General features: G+C 38.5%; 1 protein-coding gene and 1 long non-coding RNA gene across 5 annotated transcripts in view; one reads left to right on the top strand and one right to left on the bottom strand.

Moving 5' to 3' along the window:
- Nucleotides 1-2915: 2915 nt before the first annotated feature.
- Nucleotides 2916-26808, top strand: part of RBMS1 (RNA binding motif single stranded interacting protein 1) — a 105836-nt gene continuing 81943 nt past the window's right edge. For 2 of the 4 annotated variants that reach the window (XM_053471903.1, XM_053471902.1), the window contains exon 1: nucleotides 2918-3031. In XM_053471903.1, the coding sequence (XP_053327878.1) occupies nucleotides 2957-3031 (75 nt within the window). In that variant the 5' untranslated portion in view covers nucleotides 2918-2956. Of the gene's footprint in view, nucleotides 3032-26808 lie in introns of all 4 variants that reach the window. The other 2 variants (XM_053471900.1, XM_053471901.1) reach the window with 2 other exon arrangements.
- On the bottom strand, nucleotides 14055-15800 carry LOC128502166 (uncharacterized). The gene is made up of 2 exons (XR_008355097.1): nucleotides 15733-15800; nucleotides 14055-14325 (listed from the first exon to the last, which is right to left on the bottom strand). It is a non-coding gene; the product is annotated as an uncharacterized LOC128502166 (long non-coding RNA).

The following is a 26808-nucleotide window of genomic DNA, read 5'->3' as shown; positions in this document are numbered from 1 at the left end:
TTATAATTATTACAGTGCAAGTCTACGTTAGCTAAAACTGGTGTTGCACATCAACATTGAGTATGGTATTAACAACACATAGAAACAGATAAGAACCATTTATTCCATCTCATCTGCCCATTTTTTTAAGATTTTTTTTACCCAAGTCTTAATTAGTCCTTTTCAACTTACGCGAAATATCTCCTACCTAATCTCCCTGGTCCCTTCCCCCCATACAAGTCACATACAAGTCAAGTTTTCGTAGCATAGCAGGGGTTAACGGGAACGAGAATCCGTAGGATCATGCCATGAGTTAATGGTCCGTAAGAGTGACTCCATTGGTCGCCGGCAGAAGGGCTTGTCTCGTCAACCAATGAAGAGCAGCTTCCCTTCATTGGTTAATGCCAGAGGAGCCCCCTGCCGGCGACCAATGGAGTCGCTCTACGAGACCGTTAAAATCCTGGCCCCAAAGCTGCTGCTAACTGTTACAGTGTTAACCCCTTATTAACCCCTGCTAGAAAACTAACAGAAAAACAAACACGAAGAACGTATATGAATATTCACCCAAAACGAACACGGGAATGGGTTTTTTTCCTCCAAAGAAACACAAAGACTTCGAGTCTAATAATCATTATGTAAACTAATGCCACTGTATATATCTATATATATATATATATATATATATATATATATATATATATATATATATGGCACATAACAGAATTCACATCTATTCAAGAATCTCAAAGTAAAACATGTTGGAGTGGAATGTTACTGGATTTTGCACATTTTGCTTCTGTTGAACAAAGAAAAGTTACAGAAGCTAAGAACTAATTGGAAATCACGTACAAAAACATAGTGAAGCACAGTACAAAAACTCCATTAAGGAAACATTAGAACCGCTGAAAAGTTCGGAAATTGTGAGATATGAAATTGATGGCAAACATCCCAGTATTGTAAAAGTGCATTAATGCCACATAAATAAATAATTGGCCTCCAGCACATTTTTGTTTCAATGTTTTTGTTTCTTATAAAGTTTTTAGGATTGTATTTATCATTTTTTTATTCCACCGGGAATTTCCTTTGTTTTTATATTTAATTTTATAGTCTTTCCAGAATGCCTAAAGTTATGTGAAGCAGAAAATTAAAAGAGAAAATCCACTTAAGTCAATATGTTGGTACTGCAATAAAAATGAGATCACTCAGTCAATGCCATGAGGTTTGTCCCTTAAAGGAGAATTATCACATCTGAGATAAAACCTTAAATTAACTCTAAAAACAATATTTACCAATTATTTTATTCCTATGTCTATTTCATTTATTTAATGTTTTATATGTACTTTTATATATTCATATATATATTTTCCTCTGTAAAGTTATTTCCACAAACATCTGAAGGCCGGGCATCAAATATCAATATACAGCATATACAACACAGAATAAAGGAGGTTTTCTTATATGTTCCCTAAGTGCCCCTCTTTGATACCCAAATCCCTCTCTCCCCCACTGCTGTTCTGGTTTGGAAATTAAGCACCACTACCTATGTGTGTGTCCTATCTGTGATAGACAGCATGGTACCCAATGAAGGGATTCTTTTTGTGAAAGCATGTTGACAAGTTGTTGTCAGTAGTTACCCCTTGCTTTCTCTAAGACATGTGTCAGGTATGGAGTCTCTCAATTATTTGGTCACTAACGGAAAGAATGTTTCCATCGGTATATTGCAGTGATCAAACGTTTGAAGACAAAGATACACCAAAAACACATATTAGGCTTTCTCCTTCCAAGAGAGCCAACATCGCCATTGGACTTTCTGGTATGGTATCACTAGGGATTTAGTAACGTATCAGTGACTACATGCCATGTAGCCACGTATATGTATAGCCGATGGCTGCACGTCCAATGATGGGATCTGCCCCATGATAGGTAATAACGGCGAGAGATGTCATTGGACACTGGTCTACTGGGTATTTTTCCAGTCTGCCCAATTGCCATTTCTGGCCTGACCCTGCTATCTATGTTGAACAAGTCAGTGTCTAGCTTTTTAAACTAAGTTGCGTCAAACTTGACAATTTCTTATAATATCCCAGCGCAGACATAGTATCCTCATACATTCTCAACGAGAGCGTTCTGTTGCTTCGCTACATGATGAAGCTCGGGTGAAAAATAGAGAAAAGCACTTAACTAGAAAACGAAAGTTAGCGTTTAATAGCTCCATCCACAGAACATTATGTTTCTTACGTCCACTGACATATAAATAAGAAAACACATGAGGCAATCGCAAGCACAAAATAACAGGAATGGGGGGCGCAGTCCCTATGGCATTAGTAGAACGTAAGCTTGCAAGGGCAGGGCCCTCTTCTCGGACGTGCGTCAATAGTGTTGTCCATTTTGTATAATGTTAGTTTTGACTTTCCTTTTGTAGCAGCGCCGTCGGAGCCCTATAAATAAAACGTAATGTATTAATATAGCAGTCAATGGAATGTTCATAGTCCCCGCGACGGCTCTGGCATCCGTCGTGAGAATTTCGCTGTATCAAAAAAAAATATTGTCTGTAGCAAGTACAACAAACACACACCTCAGACCCTTGTGAGTTTATAATTAAATGAACAGCCACTCCTTCCTCCCCCTGCCCCCACTATGTTCCCAGTTTGCCAGCCTTCCTCCCTGCTGCCTGTCACTGTACAGCAAGCTGCAGCAGTTCAGATTTTATTGATTGTTTCCCTGGGTCTGCTTGCTGCATGGAATCAGGCAGGACTACCTGCCCTAGCTGGAGGAACTCTTTAGAGAGCCTCACTCCATCCTGCTGCCAGGGAGAAGAGGGGGGTCTTCTGCAGACTCTCTTCTAGGGCGAGGTTTGCATTGGCAGGAGAGCAGACATCAAACAGCTGCTGCACTAAAGCAGAGGGAGAGACAAGCAACTTGGAATTGGGATCATCCTGTCCCCAGCTCTGCACTGCAGAATAACATTTCCATCTACATGGGAAAAGTGTGGAAGCAGCAGATGTACCCTCAGTATACCACCTACTACTACCCCCAGTATCTCCAGGCTAAGGTACTGTATGATGCACACTGCTGTCACATTTACCTGCATCAGCCCCTAGTTTGTCTATAACAGTTAAATGGCCAGTCTTGGGAGAAGGAGAGGTTCTTACATTAATTAGCTCTGATTAACTCAAGCCTTCTCTGATCTAAAGGATTTGGATTTTTTTTTTAACAAGGGGGTGGAGAGTTGATGGGATGAGCCAGGTTGCTGACATCATATAATGCATAGTTTTACTACAATGTTGCAAACCTAGAATGTTGCTATCTGTGACTTGGTTACATGACAATTGTTACTAATCTAATGGCTGTAATACAGAGGTGGGGGGGGGGTACTGGGTCACTGCTGGTGAACATCTTGGGAGGGAGAAGCTGTGTTCTTGATTTCAATGACAGTTACTGGCACATCTGGTTTTCCCAGGGTTAATACAGAATATGCCAATCTGTGCTTCAGAAATGACCTCACTCCATCTAGCACTGAAAGGGTTAAATAAAATAATAGCAGCGCTGTTTATCTTTTTTGTGAGAGTGGAGGGTCACATTTGGGGACGATCTGGTGATCCAGATAATCCAATTGCCCCCCCCAAAAGGACCCCAGTCCATTGTGATGTGGGGCAGTTTTTAACTCTGTATGTGTCAGTGATCTGAGGTCACTAGCTGACTTTACCCAGTGTCACTGGTCTGGTTCCAGTATAAGTGTGCCTTGGAAATCAACACTGACTGATGTTGGATTTTTAAAAAAAGAAAAGTTTCATAAGCCCTATTGCTGCCAGGTGAGCTTTTCACCTTTATTTGCTAGGTTGGATCTGTCACCAAAATGAGTCTATTTTTATTTCTTACATTTATTTGGTATTCTGTTGCATGATACATTTATTTTTTATTTTTCAATGGATGAGAAACTCTTCTGTCCCTGCTGGCCTGCCATCCCCCAAATTACATTATTCACAGAATGATGAATCAGGCTTTCCTGACCTTCAGCTAAGGCACATGATGAGCTTTGTGTTCACATCAGTGCCGGAATTAACCCAACTTCTGGCCATGGAAACCATGAAGATTCTGAGATTATAATGGTATATATATATATATATATATATATACGTACACCACCATTCAAAAGTTTGGGGTCACTTAGAAATATCCTTATTTTTTTAAAGAACTGCAAATTTTGTCCATTAAAATAACATAAAATGGGTCGGAAATACAGCACAGATGTTGTTAACGTTGTAAGTGACGATTGTAGCTGGAAACGGCTGATTTTGAATGGAATATCTTCATAGGCGTACAGAGGCCCTTTATCACTCCCATCACTCCTGTGTTCCAATGGCCCTTTATCACTCCCATCACTCCTGTGTTCCAATGGCCTTTTATCACTCCCATCACTCCTGTGTTCCAATGGCCCTTTATCACTCCCATCACTCCTGTGTTCCAATGGCTCTTTATCACTCCCATCACTCCTGTGTTCCAATGGCACGTTGTGTTCGCTAATCCAGGTTTAAATTTAAAAGGCTGATTGATTGTTAGAAAACCCTTTTGCAATTATGTTACAGCTAGAAATGTATATAAATATATATATATCATAAATACATTTAAATACACAACTAGAACTTACTTTAGGTAAAGAGGGCCATGCTTACCACCTAGAAATATCCAAGTCTTTAATTTGCAATGGAACCATTTGTAGCTTACGTTTAATTTATTTTAAAAACAACCAGCCTTTTATATTACTGTTTATGTATCAGGAAAAGGATGCAAACCTTTTTTTAAATTTCCAACAAATATATATAAACTTTGTAAATGTAGCCATTTTTCATACATTTTTAATTTAATGATTAGCTGTGTGGCTGTCCAAGGTCAATTATTTTAAACTGTTTTAAAAATCTTCTAGAAATTAAAAATTTGTGTGCCCCTCAATTACATCATATTCCGATGATTAAATATTTTTCTTTTCGTATATCATTCTTCAAGCTTCACTTTGCTCATCATCCTAGAGAATGGGTGGTTAAATGCAGCAGCTCCACTTTGAAATGCTTCAAATTTCTATAGCCACAATGACAAAAGATAATTAACGGAAAATGCTTCCTCCTTAAAGGATACAATCTGATCGGCGAAAAGCAGACCGCAAAAACGGAAATGTATCCAGTTCATATACACTGTGTAATGATATTCTAAACAATGCATCATGCTGAGGATGATGGGAGTTGCTTTTCGAAGCAGTGAAAGCCCATGCCTCACCAACTGCTTCATTTGTTTAATGCTGTTGCAAGCTCCCTATATGAGAATATCTGTATGTGCATGGTGTTAGAGCATAATGGGAGTTGTAGTCCACTGGGGCCGCTGCACCAAAGATTGCTTGTATAGCCAATGTTATTTAATGTTTGGCCACAGGCTGTGTACGTCATACTGTTCTCGGTATGGGTATATTAGCATGCACATGTGGTCTTACAGAGATATCTACGGTTTTGCTGAGAATAGCAGAATGATTTTGGTTAGTACAGGAAGAAAACAGAGTATCTGATCCTTGCCTTTTTTTTAATATTTCACCGACCTGCATGGAAAATTTCCAGCGCGCCGATTTCTGCATAAGAAATGGTAAATTCAATAACCGTCTTTCTGTTGAAGAGCATATGTTCTCTCCCATATCGTAAAATCTTATTAATCATATCACAGTTAATAAAGCAGACAAGAGGATACAACGTCGCCCTTGGCATTTTATGTAATTGGATGTGTATTGGAGAAAAGTACAGGAAATGGGGATAGTGTCTATAATTTACTGATATATCAGACAAGCATAGAAAACTGCAGTGATTTTTACAAACATTTGTTACATATATATATATATATATATATATATATATATATATATATACATACATACATGTATATGCAGTATATAAACGGTATATATATATATATATACACATGTATATGCAGTATATAAACGGTATATATATATATATACACATGTATATGCAGTATATAAACGGTATATATATATATACACATGTATATGCAGTATATATACGTTATATATATATATACACATGTATATGCAGTATATATACGGTATATATATATATATATATACACATGTATATGCAGTATATAAACGGTATATATATATATACACATGTATATGCAGTATATAAACGGTATATATATATATACACATGTATATGCAGTATATAAACGGTATATATATATATATATACATGTATATGCAGTATATATATATATATATATAATATTATATATATATATATATATATGTATATATATATATATATATATATATTTCTCTCCCGTGTTCAAGCTTGTTGTTCCCGTTGACAATAATTCGGTATGGATTTGTGGAACCGTCACTTGTTTAAGTGATGAAGGTCCTTTAAAGGGCCAAGGCACACTGTGCCTATTAAGATTTGTAGTCCTAGGACGCAGTTTCAAATGCAGCAATGATCACTCGTGCCATGGCGTCATCTGCACTCCCCTAGCATCCAGTTATTATAAGGGCCTGGCCTGATTTCCCATAAGAGTAACTAGGCATTTACCTAGAGCGCCACCTTTTCAGGAGCATTGGCGAAGACATGAGTGTGGTCTTATAGTAACTCCGTCCACACTCACCATCTCCATGATAGAAGCCAACTCAAAAGTTCACATTAAATTGCAGTACATAAAACCCCTTGAGATTTTTATTGTTGAGACTCTGTTAGTAATAGAATTGGGTGAAATATCAGAAATCTGCAGGAGTTGTTGATACAAAATGTCCCAAACCAGCACACATGATACTACCACAAACGTCTTGTTATTGTCGTGACATCACGTGACATCACTAGCGGTTACGTTTGTGCCACAACACTCTGGAATTCAGACGTGGGAACAAGTTGTTTTTGCTGTGGGATTTTCTCCAGGGTGAAAAGATGAGTGATTTTTTTTGTCTGGTTGTACGTAATGCGTATTGTATTCTTCTCATTAACAGGTTTTTTTTTCTGGGTTAAAATAATTTTATGGCTGGAATTTTTTTTCTACATATGTTGATAGTAATTTCAAAAGAGGTTTGTATTGGTCATCCTTGTAATCCACGCTTACGGATTTGTACTTTTAACATTCATATTGGCTTTCCCTACAGAAAGTAAAATTCAGAGCCTTGGACGTCTGCCAGTTCTTCTTGGTCTGGGCTTAGGCTCGGCTTAATACAGTTTATTTGACTAGAAAAGAATCCCCATCAATTTTTCACTCCAAGCTCATATGTTAACACCTTTCTTGGAAGGACGCAGCATAACATTACTCAGCTTTCCCGTAACAAGGCTGAAAATGTCTTCATTCCTGAATCCAAGGAAAACAGAGCAATTTTCTTGCCATTTTAATTTTTTATACTTTTATTATTCTTTCATTTACTATGCATGTTTACTATCAAATATGAAAAGTCTTATTACATAGTAAAGTGGAACTGTCACCCGCAATGTTTTGTGATCATTACATTCATCCGCTTCCATAAATGGGGAAGAGTAAATGAATGTGGAGGAATAGAATACTAATTCTGTGAATAGGAAGTTAAGATCGCTCCTCCTATGTATAGGTTTAAATACTTATATTTCTCATGTTAATCTGTGTACATATTTACCGATTTACTAAAATAATTGTAGATATACTACTGTTTTGGGTGATTTTATGTACCTGGATTGATTTCACAACATGTGGGCCAAGGACACCTTTCGGTGTTTTAGTCAACAAAAGGTCTGCTTTGGATGCGAATCAAGTTTTACCTGTTATTGTACCTGGGAACTCCCCAGAGTAGGCTCCCTGGAGCTTGCCTTGTTCTAAGGGAGGGGGTTTTATATGGAGACGGGGTTAGTCAGCAGTGTAGGCAGCGCTAACCGTGCATGGGGTGGGGCTGCCGGTCCATGTGGAGTGGTTCTAGCTCCACATGTAGGTGGGGGTAAGAGGGGCAAATGGGTGTGGCTAAATAGCACCCCCCTGCCCGGAGAAAGAGAAAACAGATCCGGAGATCGGGGAAGCGGGGCTTCACCCGGAGATTCCGGGTCAAAATACCCTATCGATAAATACTGATAGAATTGCAAGATGAAACAACTTGGTCCGAGTCCGAAGCTAAAATGGTCAATTGACAGAAGCGTATTACTGTTTCAGTCTTTGTTTGTTGTTCCTAAAACTCAAGCCATTGCAAGAAATACACATCTTACTAAATTTGGCAGGTTTTCACTTTTTTGTTTTCAATTCCTTAAATGGGCAATCAGTTGAACCTTTGAGTTAGTATTTCATTTTATCGTATTTGGAATGATGACGATCACGTTTATAATCACTTTTATTTCAACTGCATGCTGTTTTAGATGAGAACTTCTTGGTAGTCACTCAAATTTTGGATTGTAAAGCGTACCCGCCCCCCCTTTAATTCCAGCTTTAGTTTGAGGTTAGTCAAACCTATATAATCTATAATAATATATATAATCAGACGTGTGTAAAACTAAATGTCTAATACATAGACATTTAGAACATCCATAGTTTAAAGGCCTTCAGTCAATACCAACAATGGACCTCATCATCCCATTGTCTTTCGTCCAAGTGTTTCGCACCATTATTATTTTGGTAATAGCCTATCACAGCTCGTTTAATCCTTAGTGCCGAACAGGGGCACAGAACATACCCCTCTGAATGAGACCCTGTATTTCTGTTATTTATTTCTGCATGCGCTGTACTGTTAAAGAAACACTAATACTGTCTGCGGATCTACATTATTATCATAGGCTCTACACTCTATAATATTCATTTTTTTCCTCTAATTTGGCTAACATTGTTTCGAAGCTAAATATAGAACTCAGTATTGTTGGAAGTCCCATAATGGGAAAAGCATGATAGTTACTATTTTGCACTTTTTTTTCCCACTACCTAATTTCATGTTTTTCTTTTTTCAAGCATCTCTATTGCCGTCGCGCAGAGCCGTACGATTGGCTATAAAGGTCAGCTTTGTGCCATAAAAATCCTCATGCGATGAATAATAAATAAAAATTCAGTTGCAGAGATATTTATACATACAAACATTTACCCTTTCTGTTGTTTTCCTCTGCAATTATCAAGGCAGAAACCTTGTCCCCATCATTTAATATATATAATGCATTGGCACTTTGGGTGCGTAAATAATTTAAGAGGGAGATAAGCTGTAATAGCAGGCGCTGATAATGAGGGTAGGATCCACAGAAAGCTTTAACGGCCATTTCTGAGAGTCTACTTCCTCTGTAAACTATTTACTATTGATCTTTCTTACAGTCAATGACATTTTGAAAACTTATCTTGCACTTTTAGATGCGCAATTAGGGCGGCTTAAATTACATTACTCCATATCCATGTTACAGCCTAAAAAGATTAACTAGTGTATAACTATATCCTTCAAGAGAACCTAATTTAATCAAAATATTAGTTATCTTATTCCGCTATCTCGTTAAAGATAGGAGCTTGTATGTCGCGTCTGCGTAGGTTCATAGACTAGACCAAATATACATACGATACACGCACTATCCAAGTTCTTCTGCTTTTTATAAGATGAATACAATAATTTGTATTATTTGGTATTTGGGATGTTTTGTTTCTATGTTTTTTGTGCTTCTATTAAGAGCCGTTAAAATAGTTTTATTGTAAAAGGGAACAGTCATACTTTCTGTGATCTATGACTTGGTAATGAACCCAGCTTCTTCTAGACTGTCAGGCTCCTAGGTCAGGGTATATGATGGGAAATGCTTAGGAATCTTCTTGACTCAAGATTTCCAAAGGTTCCAAACTTATCCATAACTGCCAAGAGTCACGGCTAGCCCCCCATTGAGGTGGATACTTGGTATTTCATAGATGGAACTTCTTGAGATATCACTCCGTTCAAGTATTGTGGATCAACCAGAGTTTCGGTAGGTATGATGTGTGTCACTATCCCCCCCCCCAGTTTTTATGTTAGAGGCTGAATCCCTCAACTAATTAACTTCATTAATTAAAACAACCTAATACTTGTTCTTTTGGAATTGTTTTTAGAGATAGTTTGAAGCTGATATCAGTGTTTGATAGTGATATTATCTAATCAATTCACCCATTTACTCAGAAATGGAGTGGATTTCAGCTGTTCTGTGTTGAGTTTAAATGTCTTGCTATATATTCTTGAATATTTGAGTTAATGGTTTTAATCCATTGGTTGTTAGGGATTTTCAAATAACTAATATAACTCAGAAGTAAGCTCGCATCGCTTAAGGTTTTTGTGATGGGCCTGTTATGATTTCCCCAATGATGGATACAAAATAAATGTTCAATAATTTCTCGGGTAGACATTATGTGGTGCCTTGACTTTACGATTTTTTTTTTCATAATGATATATCATCTGGAAAAAAATGTCTTATGTTAGTGTTGGCTGCATAATTTATTAAACTGGAGTAGGTTTCCATTCACCTGGAAGAGAACAGAAGGCTTTGCCTCTAAATCTTTCATCTTTCGCCATGGCTGTAAGGTAGCTTTGTGTTGGACTTCTACTTGCAGGTCATTCTTCTAATAATGTCAGCATCCCCGCTGACCAAGAGAATCCTGCAGCAGGTCATACATCAAGTGCTGATGGTGGAAGCCTAATTTATGGCTGTTGTGCTAGCAGTGAGGCAGTGATAAATCTCTGCTTGTGTTTGGGGAGATAGCAGGAAGGAGACTGCTTTCCAACATCCTTAACATGATTTGGACACCATATACCTTCCAAGCGCCCTTCCTGTAATCATCTGTTTTTCCTTTTACTGTACTATCCCGCTATATATTTGTAGGATTTGAGTGTGTGTGGAAATATTTCCATTCACATTATCATATGTCGAGCTGCAAAAAACATAATCCTAACAAGTCCATTTACTGCTTCTATATCTAGCCAAACACTTGCCAAATCATGCCAACCTAGGTCATGCCAATACCATATCATGAGTTTTAAATGCAACAAGGAACTTACATAGTTGTACATAGAAACATTACCCAACATGTGTTGGGTCCTTAATTTGTATGGGACTTGGTTTAGGTCGGATGACTTTTGAAAACAGAAATCAATAGTATCAATACCACATCTCATGAAAAGTTGCAATACCATACATACCAAGTGACCCTATTGGGAAGTGTCCCACTTTTGGACACAACACCACATATTAACCTTCCTTCCACTTATGTCCTTCTTTTTAGGAGGACAGAATGTTTATGGGAAATCCAGAATGTTTGCAGGCAATATTTCCAGCTGTTATATTTGTGCATCAGTCATGCCAACATGGGTGGATTTTCTCGCGTGTCTAATGAGACATAGGGGCCAAAGTATTAAAGACGTGATAGAGACCACATCTTTCAAAGGCTAATTTGAGAGCCTTGTGAAATTACAATTTCTGTACATATGTATAGTGAACACTCATTAACCCATTCCCTTCACTGAAAATACCCACTTTTGACACAAAAGTCAATGTAAATAACTCTTGTCTGTTTGAAGAAACATACCAGGACTACCTTCTCACAAAACCTATTTCAGACCATCAACTGTAATACTGCTTCTTCGTCCGAGGTATTAGAGATGGCTGGGGCTGTCCACAGCATAAATACCCCACTTGATGTGTTTTGCCTACAAGGGCTTACAGCTCAGCCCATACAAGTGATAGAGAGTTTGGGTTTCAGCATTGGATTCTATTTTGGGCTCTTTATTGGAGAATTTACTTGGGAAAACTACACCCATTACAAAAACATAAAGCTGTTTATAAATATTGAAGCGACTGTAGAATAAAATACAGTGTTAGTGATATAGAAAGTCATTTTAGGAATTCGTCTACATTTGCAACACAGGAACACAGGAACATGCCAAAAGAGTTGTTAACAATAAGCCCATGGTTCCAAATTCAAAAACATACACGGTTAACGGAAAGCAATTTTTTGGCTAAAAAAAAAAAGAAACTCTGACGCTCCTGACCGAAAACGCCAGAACTGTTAAAAAAAACATGGCATGGCATGAAGCCAATTAAAATATAGACAAACTTGAAGAAGAAAATTGCTGCCATCTGAACTTTCAGACATTCTTTGGCATGTTTCTAAAATTACTGCACGTCAAACAGAAAAAAAGGAGCGAGGAATTTATAAATAATTTCACATCAACGTGCAGAAGTGCGTCTTGCTTCCATAAGTCAAGAAACATAGCAAGAACGCATTACCATTAAACTGCTTCAACCCCTTTGTGTAAAGACAGTAAGCAGATCATGACAAGGACATTAAACACGGGCATGCCAAATCAAAATATATATTCCGTGTGTGAAAAAATAGCACACTCCAAATACACAATTATTAATGGCTCTCACATATACGTGAAACTGTATACATCTGAACGTGTCCTGTAACTGTATCAAAACTAATAGGGAAACTGACATCGTTTCAGTGCTTAGTAGTTTACGTATAACCTTATGTTCCAAGTAATAGTATGTCGGTGTTTATTATTAGTATTTAGTACAGTATGAAGTGCAGGAAGATTCAAAGTCTAGATGTTGTCACAGTTTCTAATATCCTAGCTTCTACTGCCAGGACAACCATGGGCATAGATTGTGATTCAAGAAATGCTTTGTGTGCTACTTTGTTATCCAGAATGTAGAACTGGAGATATTGCTGTCTGGGCGTCTCACCGCTCTACCGGCCTAACCAACCGCTCCTGCAGTTCTCTCCTTGACTATATAATCCTTGATGACTCTTTCTTCTCACCCTTTCTTCTTGGCTCTGTCCTTGACTGGAGCTGTTGATGGTCGTTGAACTCGCTCAGTGTCCAGACTTCTCCTAGACCGTACCACTCCATACTGAGTCCTGGCCTTGACTTTTTATATTTGATCATTTACACCTCCTCCTGACATTTAGATCATTCATCTGCCCCACCAGTCCTTTCTTTGCCATATAACGGCTTTGACCTTTCACTTCTTGGCCTCTCTCTTCTCTCCCTACTTCTCATATCCTATCCGTTACCCTTGACCTCACTCTTTTTTAACACACCACTAATGTTATGTGACTCAGTGTTCCTCATTGCCTCTCTATATATAAACCATTACTTTCGAGTTATATGATTTTTAGTGCTGTGTTGAAATAAAATTGGTATGTAAGCTGTTTGAATCTGGTTTTTGTAACGCATTTCTACATACATATTTTTAACACGCCAATGTTCACGTACAGATTGCAGAACTTTAAGATCAGAAATTCTTCGGCACTGATAGCAAGCAGTAACATCATCCCCAGCCCCCTGGACAACGTCTCTGGCTTCTAACTCCTTTCAAATTAGAGATTGGACGCCTTTTACCTTGAATTAAGAATCAAAGGTATTTCTGGTTCTATTTTTGATGGACATAGCAAAGTGTAAAACAGAGAGAAGTTTTCTTCATCTAAAGGCTTTTAGAGGAATCTCTAGCATTCCGTATTTTACATATGAGCCATTTAAAGTACAATAACACATACAATACAATAGTACCTGGGAACACTCGGTGTTTGGCTATGCCTGCTGCATACTCCCCACCCTTGGAGCTTCCGCTGACCCTTCATGAAGCCAATCTCCCAGAAGTTAGAGTGCTCTGGGTAGCCTACCCAGGGACGTTCCCAGTTATGAGTATGGCCCATGGGTATTTGACATATATTATTATATATTCATTTTTAGATGGATGTATCCAACTGTAAAGAAGATAACACCCCACATGAAAAATTTCATGAACATTTCGGAGGCTCCTACAAGAAGGTCAGATCAATACAATGGCTTTACTGAAACACACAATGGCCAATCTTTTTAGAATTGCAACCAAAAAAAGTTCTACTGTACCTCTTTCCTCAACAGCTTTACCTATAATCTGCCGTGGTACCTCCATGGCACACTTTCTGCCACCTGTGTCCCACCCACCATGTTTTAACAGTCATCATTCTTTTTTTTGTAAATCAATTTGATTCCTTGTACTTGGCCATGGCCATGACTAAATGTGACAGTTCAACACACTAGACCGTTACACATCTGAATCAACAACAAAAAAGGAAAATTCCTATTGATTTCCTTTAATTCTGTGTCAAGTATCACGTTACCTTTGACTTATGCTTGAAACATTTCCCTTGAACGGGACAATGATGTCGCTGGATTCGTTCTTCATCTTTCCATTCATTTGAAAGACTCCAAACAAGCTTCATGCTGTTTCTCCCTCTCTGTTTACTCTGAAACCTTTGGCACATTAAAACATAAAAGGGATTCCCTTTCCCGTTGCCAGAAATGTAGCCGTTCTCATCCTTTGATAACTACAGTCTCCATAAAGCATCCTGTTTGGCAAGAAATCTGATTAAAAAATAACACTCTGTATAAATCATGTTCTCTGCATTTTTCTGTATTATTCAGTAGGAAATGGTTTAACTCATCTCCTGCCAGACAATCCATATGGCACTAAATGAGCTAACCCAATCCCCCCCCCCACCCGAACCCTTGCTGGGATGAGCAAGAAATTTCACAACAGTGGGTCGCTTTACCACTCAGAAGCTCAAAGATTGCTCACTGTGCTGGTACCTACAGGGTTAATTTCTCTTTTTTTTCACTTGAATCAATGTCACAGATATACCACAAAGCAACATCACAGGGAGAGCATCTGCTGAATCAAGCAGATGCCACATTTATTGAAGTCTGGGTCACTCCCAGATATAAGATGATACATTTTATTGCTTCGGAAACATAACCTCATATTGATTCCGAAACTCAAGCTGGCTGCTTTTTAACTGGGTGGAACAAATGAATATTCAAGCTACCAGAAGCTATTGTGCATCCAATGTAGCTTAGACTATGGCAGCAAATAAAATCCAGTTAGCTCAACTGGTCCGTCCATTATTTACTTTATTTATGAAAACCTATATGTTTATTGGGTACAATCTGGAATGTTCTATTAGCGTCCACCCCTTTGTTAAACCTTTGTTTTATGATGGCGTTCTATGTGTGTTCTGTACTCTTATGACTTCTGGAACTTCATGGGAATTAGACGCCTAGCATCCTAAATTATGAAAATCTCAGTAAGTAGCAGGCAGCGTTTCACGTAGATGCTACAGAAGGATTCATCTGATAACCTAATGATCAGCCCCCCTCTCATGTTGGCTTAAAATAGTTTTCAAAAATGGCCGCACTGACACACACCTATGCTAACACGAAATAATAACACACACTGATGCTAACACCATACACTAATGTGCCGCTGCATCACTATGGTGGTGTGGTCTCATGATCCACATTATGTGATCTCGCTGGGCACCTAAGTTACCAGGCACCTGGGTGCCATGCACCTGCAGCACCCACTTCAGCGTGCCCCTGAGACAAACCAGGGGGATCCAACGTCCCTGCTCGCTTAGAGGGTACTGGGTGCACCCCCTTGATGATGGTCCTGATAGTAAAATTACACACATACACTAACATGCTTACACGGACAATATATTTACACATCCACACAAAGTAAAATGCTCACCTACTTAAAAACACACACAGTAACATACTTACACAGTAACATACTTACACCCATGCTAACATGCTAACTTAAACACACACTAACACACACATTAAAATACTTACACAGACACTCACAGTAACATATTTGAAAACATACAGTACCATACATACACTAACTTACTAAACACACAAACATCCACGCTACCATACTTACATACACAAGCACCTATCCCCCACCCTCCTACCTTTGTTGCCTACCTGCCGGTGAGAGTTCTTCTGCGTCTACGTCTGACTGCCAGGCAATGCGGGGGCTTCTGTTACACCTGTGCTTCATCTCCAACCTTTATCTTATTCCACTACTGATGATCAATTTGATATAATAAAAATTCCTGTTTTCGTGAAAATGCTGTTTTAAAGGGATGTAAGGATAAAGGTTAGTCTATGCGCAGTGGTAATTAGATGACCATGGAGTCTGAATGTCTGTTGCTTTTCATGCCACTCATCTTTTAGAAACCAAACATTTCCTCATCTTATTCCCCAATGTAAGTATTTGTTGGACATTGTGAGCAATTTGTGCAGCTTGCAAAACAGTAGGCATGATGTCCAACAGTGTTCAACTGGATTTCTCAATCAGCAGGCAACCAGCCAACTATGCAAGGGTTTCAACAGTTTGCTCTTTTACCCTGGTATAGAATTCAGCCCGATAGAGTCTTGTGTGAGTATTACCATGAGTTACATTGAGTAGCGTGCCTGGAATAATTACAATTTGTTAAAAATGTTTCCTTTTAGTATACCAGACCAGCTTTAAAACTATATTTCCAAAATCCATTTTTGGTAATTCAGCACTTTTCTTCTAGTTTTGGAGGCAGAATGTGTAACTGTTAAGCCAAATGGCATTTTGGGATAAGTACATCAAATCTTTTTATTAATTGTGTTTTTAATATACTATCCACATGCTGCACATAGAAATTAATTTGAGGTCACCTATCCTGTGAGCCTGCCGATCAGGTTTCTATAAATTAGGTTTTAAATGATCTGCTTACGGTTTTGCAATAAATCAGGGACATAGATGGACACCAGGGCATAATATTTATCAGGCTCTGCTACTGACATATAACAGTGCTCAACTGGACTGGCCATCTGGCACATAGGGCAAATGCCCAGTGGGCTGCTGGCCAACAGTGTCCCATATTTACACCGCTGGAGTGGCAGATTGGGTGCTGCAGTGTATGATGGCTCACTGGCTGTGCACAACTGCATGTTATATGACCGTAAACATGTAATGCACTGTTGCATTTATCCAGCTGGCAGCCGCACATATGCCATCAGGCGGTTACTGGCCTTAAAGTGCCAGTGTTGCCTCGCCATCCGCAGTCCAGCCGTGGTGCTAATAGAATGAACAAATATTAAAAAAGCAAAATGGAAACTTTCAACCTCAAAAAGGGCATCCTTCCCGAGGTTATATCTGTTTTCACAATTAGCTCTAATGATCTGGTGTAGCGTATAGGTAAAGATCTCTGGCCAGCTATTCGTATTCCATGGCGTTTAAGTCATGGGCAATTTGTGCAAAGGATTTATAGTTTGCTGAATTAAAAAACACAGATGGCTTGGCGTGACACGACGTCGTTCACACAGTTTTTGTAATCAGAAGAGATGGTAAATTTGAAACAAGTCAACCATTTGGCTGCTCTTCAGACAAATGTCAGGATAAAGTGAGCGATATCATCATGTTATATCCATAACGTACAAACCCCATCAAGAACAGGTTCTTCTGCTAAGGCGTGTAGGTGTCAGTCTCCACTTCCCCTTAAAAAAGCCTCGGTTATTTTGCTGACAAAAGCAAATAGTGAGTTTCAACACGGCTACGCTGGTTCTTCTCTTGACAGAGCTTACTGTGTTTACAATAAGGCTTGGACGGTTGCCTAGCAGTGGGGTATACACAATGAAACTGCGCCGCCGAAATGCTCTTTCAAGTCAGCATGATGCTAAGTAAACCCATGTTTCAATGTGGCTTGGAACCTTCGACATAAACAAACACATGGCCATACATTAGTAACTGTATCCCATTCTGTCTGAACCCGCAGACAAGGCCAGTTCTCACACTGAGGTTCAATCGTAGGCGGCTTCGAAACATAGCTAGGTCTGGTAAACCCAGTCCAAGATTAGTTTTATATTTATTTGTTTTCGACGCGCATTTTATATCAATTTCATTGTGATGTTGGAATGGTAGTCTTATCTCTAACCTGTGTTGGGAACCTAAAGGTAGCTTGATATGTTTTCTCGTGGTTACCAAACACAGAACCGAACATGACGAGGTCAAATTAAAAGTATTAATGGGAATTGAAGTGAAATCTGCTGGTACTGGGATGATACTGTGCCTTTTAATTGTGGAAGGGCGTGCAATTCTTGCTGCATAACCCCTGGCATTTTAAGGATTATTAAGAATCTCGCGGAGAAGCGGGTATTGGATCTCCAGAGTTTGCCTTTTGAAATACTGTATTGATCTGGAGTGCTGCTTGCAGGTAACCAGAAGTGCACTTTGGATTATGAAGTACGTGCTGTCATCACCAGTATGCATCACCAGTATGACATAATGAAAAAGATATTAAGTAATAACAACTGTAAATTACAACAAGACTGAGTAGAATCTAAAGCTAAACCGTGTGCCCATTGGGAGGGTGCTGCTTTCCCAATCTGTAATGACGAGAGGCGTGCTATGAAAGATATATGGTTTTGGTTGTTCCGTTCAATCATATCTCCAATTTGTAATGGTTAGAACCTTCTTATTAGTAGATCCAAGATTTACATTCTCTTTAGACTCCAAGGTCATATGTTCATCCTATACAGAAGGCATGTGGCCACCACGCTCCATAGCTGATAATAAGATGGAAACGTATTTTGAGTAGATTTCCTCCACTCTATATTTTTGCACACAGCCAAAACCTGCAAGTCGGCATTTTATAATAAGGTTTCCTTCAGCCCATCAAGGTTTAATTGGTGTGGGAACGGATTGACCTGTGCATGTGAGCTCACAGGATTTAAAGCCAATCAAGCCGAATATGAAATACATTTTAAAAGTGACTATTGTAACCTTAAATCATCCCTTGACTGAAAGCTGAAAATAAGGACATGACCTGAGGTTTCTTTTAAAGACTTTCAAATTTAAACTCAGCTTAAATTTTACTTTTTGGAGCATTTGAATAATCACCCGATACATTCTGAGCATTACTATTTCCATGTCTACTTGTACATTAAAATGTACCCAACTGGCTTTTGGAAGACACACATTTAGATTGCTAGTCCTAAAAGTTCTGTGACACCCTAGTGGACCAACATTCATACAGTAAGTTGTGTTGTATCTCAGCCTCTAGTTCTTGTAACTTGGACGCCTCTTGGAGATGAGAACACGGCAAAGAGTGCCATTTGATCAATAAATATGATGTACTATACCATAGCAAAAATAGCAACATGTATCTGTCTTTTCTGTACGATGAGTCTGACTTCAGCTCAGGCTAGTATCATCCGTGAGTGTCTGAAGTCCAGCTAGTGAAGGCTGTGCAACTGTAGCGAGCAATGTATATGACAATGCGTACACCAGGAATTAAAGAACACCCATGCAAGACCTGCTGTTAAGTCTCTCTGTTCTTCTATTTCTAATAGCAAATCCTTAAATAGCTCACAATGCTAGATACCCTACTGACAGCATAAATATGACGCCTACAGAAAACAAAAAACAGCGAGAGTTCCCTTTTAAGTCTTGAAAGCTTATGAGACTCTACATGTTTCCCTTTGAAGAACAACATCGACAGGGTAGATTGTAAACGTTCTGCGCTACATACCATACCTAATGTATCGTAATTTTTAGGTATTTAGCCCAGGGCCAGACAGCAGGATCTGCACGGCTGCATGCTGTGTTTTTATGCTCATGTAGCGTGTGGCCAGGTATATGCCACCGCCGTCCGACCGCTGCAGCACCGGATCTGTCTCTGGAGCAGCGGATCAGGTCAATGTGCGGAGCTGTCAGCCAGTGGCCCAAAAAGCATTTGCCTCGTGTGCCAGACGGCCAGTTTGTGACCTGATTTAGCCTTATCCAGCCAGACAGTGTAGAAATAAAGTGATATCCTTCTACGTTTGTCAATCTGTCCTCTGGAACCAGGTTGTCAGTCAGTATGAGCTAAACCTGATAAAAGAAAAAAAAATCCTGTTATTGAATTACAATATACAGTGTCTAACTACTACAATTTTGATTGCAATAATAAAAAGCATAATGCACATTTGCCATTCCCCAAGTGTGAAGGTACAGTTCTAATAAAAATCTTTTACCGTAGCATGGCTCTCACCTGTAGATTGTTGGTCTTATACTTGTGGTTGGGGCTGGGACCTAAAGATCAAACTCTGAGGTCTACGTGGTTTGTGTATGAGGCTTACCACTGCACCTTGCAGATTGCATGTCCTCTGTGTGTGAAAATATAACCCCCAAAATAAGCATTTACAATTTTTATGTGTATATTTAATAGTAACTTTTAAAAGTTTCATATTTATAACACAAATGTAGGAACTGATATCATGTTAGTTATATGTTATTTATATAAATATACTGAATAATTAGTACCAAGAGCAAAATCACTCAAGCACCCCCCCCCTCCCGATGGAAAAAACACATATAATACACATCCTAAAGAATCCCAATATTTAAGGGCTAAATCTGATTATGTTTTTATTTGTTTTAATCTTAACTGTATTGGTTGATACATATTATTAGCTGCAAAAAAAATTCTTAACATTTAACTCAGACATACAAAAGAACAAAGATAAAAGTACTCACACTACTGGCTGTGTAATATTGGCTATAATGAGCTTCTGTTGTGGCAACAACATGTGCTGAGTTCAATAGCAAGATTTTCATCGATTTTATTAGTGGTATAGATGTGGAATCTTCACATACTGAGCTTTGATTATAAAATACACTCTATACATTTGAGCAGTTAAGGGTATTTTATTTTGGATTAGTGTCCTGTTTATTTTTAAGTATGATTTTAGGAAGCAGTCTTCGATTTTAGCAAAAGTCTTGTTTGCAGAATCTGTTGGATTTACATAATATTGTAAGCCTTCAAGTAGGGTCCTTCTTCATCTTAGTCTGTAAATTCTAGTTTTATCATACCCTTTGTAAATATATCATAAGAAGCACTGCGGAAATTATTTAAATTAAAGTTAATAATATGCCCCTGATCTTACCTCGTCAGTAGTTGAATTGCTTATTTGAACATCTCTGTTAGAGTCCCTTACCATCTTTTTCCCTTGATTTAGAATAAACCTGTTACTTGAAGGCTGATACATTGATGTTTGAGAAGGATACGATGTGTTATATTTAGAAACACTAAGAACGCTGCATTTATGGTATTTGTCATCGCTGAGATTAGTTGCTGTTGCTCAATCAGTTTTCTTCCTCTCTGTAGTTCAATAAAATTTAAAAGAAGATCAACTTCAATTTAGCATCGCAATCATAGTTTTCCACGAAAGCAGTTAAATAAAACAAAAATCAATATTTAACATTAAAAAAAAATACTCGGCCCTCGAGCAGCCTTCAGGGTTGTCTGTCGGTATTAACTGTGATATGTGTATAAATATGGTGGTATTTATTTGGCCAATGCAAAACCATAGTTTGGCAAGACAAATATAATGTATTTACCCTTTATTCGCCAAGTGATATACTTATCGCCAGTCAACTCCAGCACTGGCTTGGCAAGCGTTCTGTGGGGTCTAAGACGGTCCAGACCAAATCATGACTGTTGGCCATATGAGTGTATGATTTGTGATTTCACGGTCTTACCCTGAATTCAATAGACCAAATTCAGATTTTGCTACATGTTGCAGCTTAATTTTCAAAGCTACTATGATGTATCAGATGGCATGAAGAGTTACTCCAGTAGTGAATAGCATCAGTGACTGTTGTTTAAGACATAGAGACTCCCACAGAGCATTAATCCCTTAATGACAAAGCCCGTACATGTACGGGCTCAAAATGCATTGTTTTCAATGGGTTTAGGGACCGCCCATTGTCCTTAAGGGGTTAAACTCAGCTGCCTGGTTGTTAATTCTTGCAGAGCCAGAAAAGAGAAGTAGATTTCTGAATCAATGCTTTCCACGTCGTGTTTTACGTGATGTATCTGCCCGTTACTTTTTCACGTACTGTTATTTGGAGCGTGATTCCTAAGCTGTTTCCTGGGTGAGGTTAAAACACGCTCTGGCAATGAATGTGTTACAGCCGTGAGCCCTATTTCCTGGGGCTGGCTATATGGACTAGAAGCGCAGCCTTTCATAACCTGAACAAACTGTACGTTATGCCTCATTTTAAATATTAACCTTACTGCCGGTAATCGTAGGCTATCCAAATATTTAGACAAATCAACCATGAACCCTAAAAATAACCGACTGCAAATTCTGTGCACAACACGTATACTAAATTAGGTGTTTCACTTAAAGTAGCGCAAAGCTTTATTGTGGATAAATCCCCACTTATTACCCAATTTATCTTAGAAATTGACTTCTCCCCCAATGAAATCAGAGACTTGTCATAAAAAGTAACGTCACTGAATTTCTAAATCTTTGCCACTTTCGTTTGAGGACCTATCGATAAGGGCTTATGTAAAAGGCTATATTTTGACATTTCAAATGTATTATTATTTTATGACAGTATGGGGTGTATGTTTTGGAAATGAAGAATTGGTTTTATTTGTTTATATAATAAATAGACTGTTAAAGAATTCGCCTGAAACACAGTGTGAGCAGTAAGTGCTTTCTATGTAAATGCAGTGCGATATATGTCATTTTTAATTGACTTGTGAAATGAATTGAAAGGCATTAGCTGTTGCAGAAACTCTTGTGAGGCATCGTGGGCCATGACATTCCGAAAATGGTTAATATATGTGATATTTTGTTGGGGGGGTTTTCAATGTGTCTGTATGGGCAGATCAGACCAACAATTTACTTTACTAGAACCCCAGCTAAGAAATAAAAACCTTCTCATAGTTTTCTCATACCGAGCATTATGCTGCCTCTTCCCACTGCAGAGTCTTGTGTTGCCTCCTTTCCTCTGCAGAGTCTTGTGTTGCCTCCTTTCCTCTGCAGAGTCTTGTGTTACATGTACTGTGTCCCTTTGATTGCTTGTCCAACGGCTATGTATACTGTAAGTAATATCTGGATTGGACTGTTTGTCTGGCGTGTGTCTGTGCTGATAAGAACATTAACAGCCTATGTGATCCCCAAATGCCTTCGTCAGATTGATATGCCCCCGTTGTTTTCTTCTTTTCATCCTCTCCATATGTGTCACTCTCCTAATACATTGCTACACATTTTGCATGATTTCATTAACAGAAGCATTCAATCATTGTTATAGATCACCAGCTCTAGGGGACAAGGCACTCTCCATCTTCATATGTTTAACGAGTTGCCTTCTTCTTCTACGGAGCTGTAGTGTTAAGTATATGACGATGATGACTGGGGTTGGTGATACTTATGGAAAGAAGCAGACAGCCCTTTATTTTGCTCTGCAGACCGGTTACCCGATGTCTTAATGCTGAGGAGGGCATTCTAAAAATTAAAATGTTTTGGCAAAGGGAGGTTTGGACCCTCTAGAGACAGACACTTGGGACGGTTGTCCCTGGTGGGCACCAGGCTCGGAAATTGTCCATTTTATGGGCAGATACAGAACTAAACTATATGGAAAATTATTATTTTTTTGTCAAATGCATTTTGGTGCATTGAACTGGTCGCAGGTGTCAGGTGCCGACAGACACAATTTTGGGGACTACAACATCTGCAGGCCCATATTATTAGTGGGACCTAATTTATGGGAAAAATTCTAATTCTAAAATTATGTTGTTTTGTTTTTTTACATAATTTACAAAAAAAAAGTAGTATTAAGAGAAAACCCTATCTATGGATGAAAAAAACGATGTAGAATTTGGGTGAGTGAGCTAAATATGGAAAAGCTCAGATAAACACCTGTGTCACGAAGGGGTTAAACCACTCACAAAGTACTTTAATATGCATTCTTTCTCAAATATCCTGCCTGGGACATTGGAGTTTCCCTTTTAATTCAGCAAATAAATGCTAATTGCGCTAAAACGGTTTAGGTTTGTTTGCTGCAAAGGTTGTGTTAATTTCTTATACATGTTACTTGTTCAGGGTATAAAAGTATATATCTTAAGTTTACGATTAACCATTTTATTACCAGCATGGTGCTACTGAACCATCTAACTCTCAAAGGACTCGAGTGGAACAACAGTCCTCGCGCTCCTTCGTTTTCCAGTTGATCACTGTAACTGTTCACATCAGATCATTAATATCGATGCGATGTTTGTAACAGTCCACGTTGAAGAAAATATTTAATTTCATGTATGCTGAATAACCAATAAGTCTGTTTCCTTCCTGTTCTCCCACAATCTGCTGCAAAGCATTACTCATGTGTTTGACTCACCACAGCTCTGCAGAAGTCTGCCTGTGGCCAGATCTACTCAAACAAATGCTTTCGTTTCAGACTTTTAACAGAGAGGACTCCTCGCTTTCATTCTTTTTTTTTTTTCATTTCGCTTTAGTTATTATTTGCAGCCTTTTAAGGATGTCCTCCAACGCCGTTACTTAGCAGGCTTTAACGTGCATGGAGGGTAAAAGTGCTTGCGTTGGCGAGATTATTATTATTGGCCGGCTGGTTGGAATAGTTGGCGAAATAGTGCCAGGAGGTAGAAAGTCAAAATCTCATGGCAATCTATTTAGGAAAGCTTGCTTGTGCTTATAAGATCAGCCTTTATGAATGATCTCACCTATTTATACCTCCCAGAGATTTAACCCATAGGTGTGAATATTCACGATATAATGAGACATTAACTTGGCCAAATCTTTCAAGCCAACCTTCGAGTGTGGGCCTCGTGGAGAACTCCATGATTCAGTACAATGATGTCTCCATGCTAGTTTAATCTGAAAAGCAATGGGGAATCAGCTGGCTTCCATTATGGTCAAAGCGCTTGAGGGTGAAAAATAGTAGAATGATGAGAAATATGTAAAAAGTTGTTAAGCCATTAGCGTTCTAGCTTTACATCAGTGCAACCTGTCAATGAATCTGCCCTGTAGGGTTGATGTTACCAGGGTTCATGGGTGTCTGCAGGGGGGCATTTCTGACTTACTTTGCTTATCATTTGAAAATAGACGGGGGCCAGACCCATCTGAATATAAAACACACCATTTTTTAAACAATAAATTAGGAAAATACTCAGTGAAAATTTTGAACGTGTTTCTTACAATTAGTAAAAGATGCATCCAAATACAGCAATCCGGGGTTCCAAAAAATGTAGGCCACCCTTTATACCTTTATGAACCTATGATGGCACAACCTAACCAGGACCTCATCTCATGTACCCAGGGGCACCCAACCACATACTCCATTTCCGCAAAATTCTCCTCTCAGGGCCGGTGGTAGGATTTTCAGGGCCAAGTGCAAGACAGTTTGTGCGGCTATTTACATTTTTTTTTTTAAATGTCTTTTTCATTATTTTTTATTTTTTTTTAGGAGAGCTCTAGGCCCAGAGGAACTTTTTTTAAAGCAAGTCATTAATCTTCTCTTAAGTTCATTTTTCTCTGCAACATATGTGTCTATTTTTGATGTCTGTTTTGCTGTGGAAGACTATGTTTAGGGAAAAGGGTCTCATGTGCGGCAGATTATTAAGCGCTCATTACTGACACACATAGCAAAAAAAGACGCAAGCTGCAGAGAAGGTGAATTTCAGAATCCTCTGTCTTGGAAACAATGTATATTTGAGGCAATGAGATTCACTGATAATATAACCGAAATGTACTTAATGACAGTTCCTTTCCTTATGTTTTAGGTGATCTATAATAAAACATTAAGAACCAATCAAACTATTGCAATTGACTGTATTAGCTCGGTGAACTTGACTGTTTTATCCGCATTCACCTTCATTCAAGCAAACTCTAAGCGCTCCTGCCATCATTGATTTCCCCACCAAGTGAGCGCCTTCAGCTTTATCCATATTTCATACCCAGGATATCGCAGCTTGCAGTGCGAAAAAATGTTCCCAGATGTCCATGCAATGACACGAGAGCCAACTTATCACACTGAGCGCGGTTGTTAAACACAACACACGGTTTACGTGCAGCATTCTCTGCCTGTTAGTATTGGCAGCAACACAGAAGGACAATCTGTAAGAGAAACACAATGAGAATGAACAGCAGACATGCGGGAAAAAGACCCAAATGAAGACCTAAAATGCAGCCAAGGTGACCAGAACCCACATCTTATCTGGGCGACTCTTATATTAAGAGTTATATTAAGAAATACATAATTAAAATCTCTGTTCCTTCTTATTTTGTTATTAACTTAGCAAATTTAAAGCCATGGGTGCTAACTCCAAAGTGACCAGATGTGACTGGGATGATGATGTCTTTTCAATAGGCGTTTATTATTTTTTTTTCCCCAAAATACTAATACATCCTAATATTTTGGCTTCACTAAAAACGTTGTTTTCATACTTTACAATTTATGCGTGAATATGCAGCTTTGTATACCTTAACTGTAGGATTCAACTACCGAATCCAGGGGAGTTTTTATCTTCTTTATCTTCTACTGCTAAGATAAAATTGGTGCAAACAGAACCAGTAACATATTTCAATACTTTTTTTGATTTCTATGTGCGTTTGGCCCGATCAAGTATGTTTGCTTCCTAATTGCAGTTTTGGTTGTGCAGCTGTGTTAAACACTCCGATTTTCTGATTGCATTATGTGTTAGCTGGTGCACTGCAGAGGAGAGCGCAATCATCGAGAATCTGTCATTCTGGCCACGTAGTGGATTCACTAATCACAGAAGCTGAACGAAAAAAAATAAAAAATATATATGTATATATATATATATATATATATATGTATATATATATATATATATATATATATATATATATAATGCAATGTTTTGTCAGCATTTTACAGGCCTACAGGCCTACAGGTAGACAGGCCTTCTAGACCACCAGGATTAGGAGAGATGTGCATTTGCTCATAATGCATTAATAGCATTACAGTATTGCTTATTACAGGGGATAGATATGAGTTTGTGTCTCTCTCTCCTTTCAAACAGCCCCTTTTACTACTAATCCCTGCCTTATTTTTGATTACCAAGAAACAAATTGTAACCGGGACATCGAAACCTATTCGAGAAGCGAATGTTTTCTACCCCAAGAAGTGCATTGTTCTAATTATTCTACAAGACCAACAAGTTTTATGAAGTTTTACCTAACTGGTATCCTAATAACAA

The sequence above is a fragment of the Spea bombifrons genome, chromosome 7, assembly GCF_027358695.1.
Source record: "Spea bombifrons isolate aSpeBom1 chromosome 7, aSpeBom1.2.pri, whole genome shotgun sequence".
Classification (NCBI taxonomy): Eukaryota; Metazoa; Chordata; class Amphibia; order Anura; family Pelobatidae; genus Spea; species Spea bombifrons.
This window is presented reverse-complemented; position numbering and strand designations above follow the sequence as displayed.